Source organism: Trachymyrmex septentrionalis, unplaced genomic scaffold (genome assembly GCF_001594115.1).
Source record: "Trachymyrmex septentrionalis isolate Tsep2-gDNA-1 unplaced genomic scaffold, Tsep1.0 scaffold11, whole genome shotgun sequence".
Classification (NCBI taxonomy): Eukaryota; Metazoa; Arthropoda; class Insecta; order Hymenoptera; family Formicidae; genus Trachymyrmex; species Trachymyrmex septentrionalis.
This window is the reverse complement of record NW_017304228.1, coordinates 2253921-2256570: the sequence shown is the minus strand read 5'-3', so window position 1 is coordinate 2256570 and position 2650 is coordinate 2253921. Positions and strand designations below refer to the sequence as shown.

Here is a 2650-nt window from a genome sequence, read left to right as displayed (position 1 = left end):
ATTCGATATGTTATATATTCTAACTATATAAAATTAAAAAATACTACATATACATATATTGACTAATATGTAACTAGTTAATAAATAACATCATATTAATAAAATAATATCATATTAAGATAAAAATGAGACCTAAAAAATCTGTTAATTTTCATATATAAAATATTATAATTTTATACAATATATATATAAACATAGGTAGAGAAAACAAAATAAAAATGAAAGGCACACTTTAAAGAACACCTTACTCACATGTTCCAAATCTGCCCTTCTGTTTGGTTCCATCTAAACACGAGGGTATTTAAAAGTTAACGCAAAAATTTTATAAAAGTTTAAATTGAAAAAGTATTTATTTTTTATATTTAAATTTAGCTAGATATTATATAAAATATATCAAATAAACCATGAATTGCAGTCAAATAAAACATAAAACAAGTTGCATGTTCAAAGATTTTACAAAACATACATGTATTTTAGTTATTAAATTACAATCTTTTGTTACTGAATAAGAAAAGAGTATAAGTTGTACATAAATAAAATATATGCGTGCAATATTAGAATTAGTTTATCTAAAAATCATTTTTAAGATAGTAACGCTTCTATGAATTTTTAATTTTTGAACAAGATCAAACAAGCAATGACTTAGCCAAACATTAGCCAAGATATTATACATAGAGATAAAAATCATATTATAATGTGGAATATAAAAATTCAAAATTCAAACTCACTTGATCTTCTATTGTGCGATGATCGGTCTCCTGTAGCCATGTACCAAGAATCACAGAATCGTTAGCATGGCAAACCACACTCAATAAGGAAGTAGTCGTATTTCCAGGATTATCCGTAAGCGTGAACTCCGAAACCAACATCCTCAGAAGATGCGTGTAAGAACCTATGTTATAATAATATAAATAAATTCCAAACTAAAGAATGAAATATAAATATATTTTATAGTATTATTCTATTTACAAATTTGATACCTTCGAACATTTGCGGTGGTAGCAGCAACAACGTTTCATATAAGCGCAAACGAACCATAGCTGCAGGAGCTTTTAATTGTTGACCATAATTCTTTAAAACAGGAGACAAACTGAAAAAATATATCCTAGTTATAGGATCAATGCTCCAAATATTTCTTTGCCGCGTTACATAAAAAGTATATCAATATTACTTTGTCAGCATTGCCAGAGCAGATTCGATCGGCGTGAGTAATCGCCGTGTAATATCATCGTTCAGAAGTTCCGGGCAATGCAACAGGAAACTGTACATAGCGGACAATGCGCCGGCACGTCCTTCCAAAGTCACTTGCCACGTGAAAGCATCGCCGCGAGCTTTTTCACTCTCAAGTTCTTTGTTCGAACGCGGGAAAGAGTTCCTCCATAGAAGTAACATTCTCGGTAATAAGCCTTTTACTACTGCCGTACCTGTATGCATATAAATTATGCGTGCACATATATGGTTCACGCTTTGCGAAATTATTATTCATTATTAAATAAAAAATATTTATACCTAGAGTCATAATTGCTCCTATCAAAAGCCATCCTGCATGCGTGCGATTTAAAGACAAACGGCTGTTTTGACTTGCGCTTCTCAGAAGTTCTTCCGCTGTATTGAAAATTATCTGAAAATAGGAAGCTCGATAATCAATCCCGCATGATTGATATATAAAGTAGGGCACAAGAGCAAATATACCTTTCCCTTAGTATGAGGGACTCCCAAAGGTGACAAACGAACACTTCCTAGCACCGCGGCAAGAGCACTGCTGTAACCGGCTATAGCTTCCGGTGAGCTACGCATATTCTCAATCCCATCGACACAGCGATCTATCAAGGGTGTTATTTGACTTGGCACTGCCACACATATGCACCGTAAACACCAGGAAGCCGCCAGTCTAGCCGCTTGACACGGATGCACCAGAACAGCCATTATGGCATCGATCAGACCTGAGATAAATACATGATTAACTACACTATTCAGACTATTTCTATATTGAAAAAAAAAAAGATATTTTGTATACGCAAATACATACTTAGAGATTGATCGGATAGCAAATTCGTAGCTGTGGTACCTAATCCTAGTATCAAATTACCCATTTCTTGTAATGCACACACTAATAAATGTTGACTGAATAACGTTTCTTGATTGCAATCTTTGGCATTTTCCGGACTGAAATCTAATAAAGACCATAATGAGAATATGTACAACTGTACGTCATATTTAAGTGTAAAGAAAAATTATTCTTACCAATGGAATTCATTTGCTTCAGAATAATATGCGCTATCTCTTTACAAGCGGCTGCTTGAGCTCCTTCTCCTAATAATTTGCCGATGGTACCGCGTAAAATAAAATTCACGCATTTACGCGAATATACCGCCTCGACGTGAGAACTAGCGGCTTTCGGATTTGTAACCAGGTCTAAAACATGTGCGATTAATGCTCCGATATTTCGTTCCAGCCAGGTACCGCCCAACATTTGAACAAATATCACGTATGCCTGTAATAGCACCAAATGTCCATGAGATGTTTTATCATGAAAAAATATATTCCAAAATAAAGTTGAAGGCTTTTTGACTCAATAAGAAAAATGCAAATGATGTTCTGCTTTGTTTTCTTGAAAAATAACAGCAAAAATATTTTTTATACAATTATA

At 33.4% G+C, this 2650-nt stretch overlaps 1 protein-coding gene across 3 annotated transcripts in view; it reads right to left on the bottom strand.

The window, feature by feature from the left end:
* Nucleotides 1-2650, bottom strand: part of LOC108750790 (HEAT repeat-containing protein 5B) — an 11763-nt gene that overhangs the window by 7040 nt on the left and 2073 nt on the right. For 2 of the 3 annotated variants that reach the window (XM_018490532.1, XM_018490542.1), the window contains exons 8-15: nucleotides 2245-2494; nucleotides 2030-2173; nucleotides 1693-1943; nucleotides 1510-1621; nucleotides 1172-1424; nucleotides 981-1090; nucleotides 729-892; nucleotides 253-285 (exon numbers count right to left, since the gene is read on the bottom strand). In XM_018490532.1, coding sequence (XP_018346034.1) covers nucleotides 253-285; nucleotides 729-892; nucleotides 981-1090; nucleotides 1172-1424; nucleotides 1510-1621; nucleotides 1693-1943; nucleotides 2030-2173; nucleotides 2245-2494 — 1317 coding nt within the window. The remainder of the gene's footprint in view (nucleotides 1-252; nucleotides 286-728; nucleotides 893-980; nucleotides 1091-1171; nucleotides 1425-1509; nucleotides 1622-1692; nucleotides 1944-2029; nucleotides 2174-2244; nucleotides 2495-2650) is intronic. The other variant, XM_018490552.1, reaches the window with a different exon arrangement.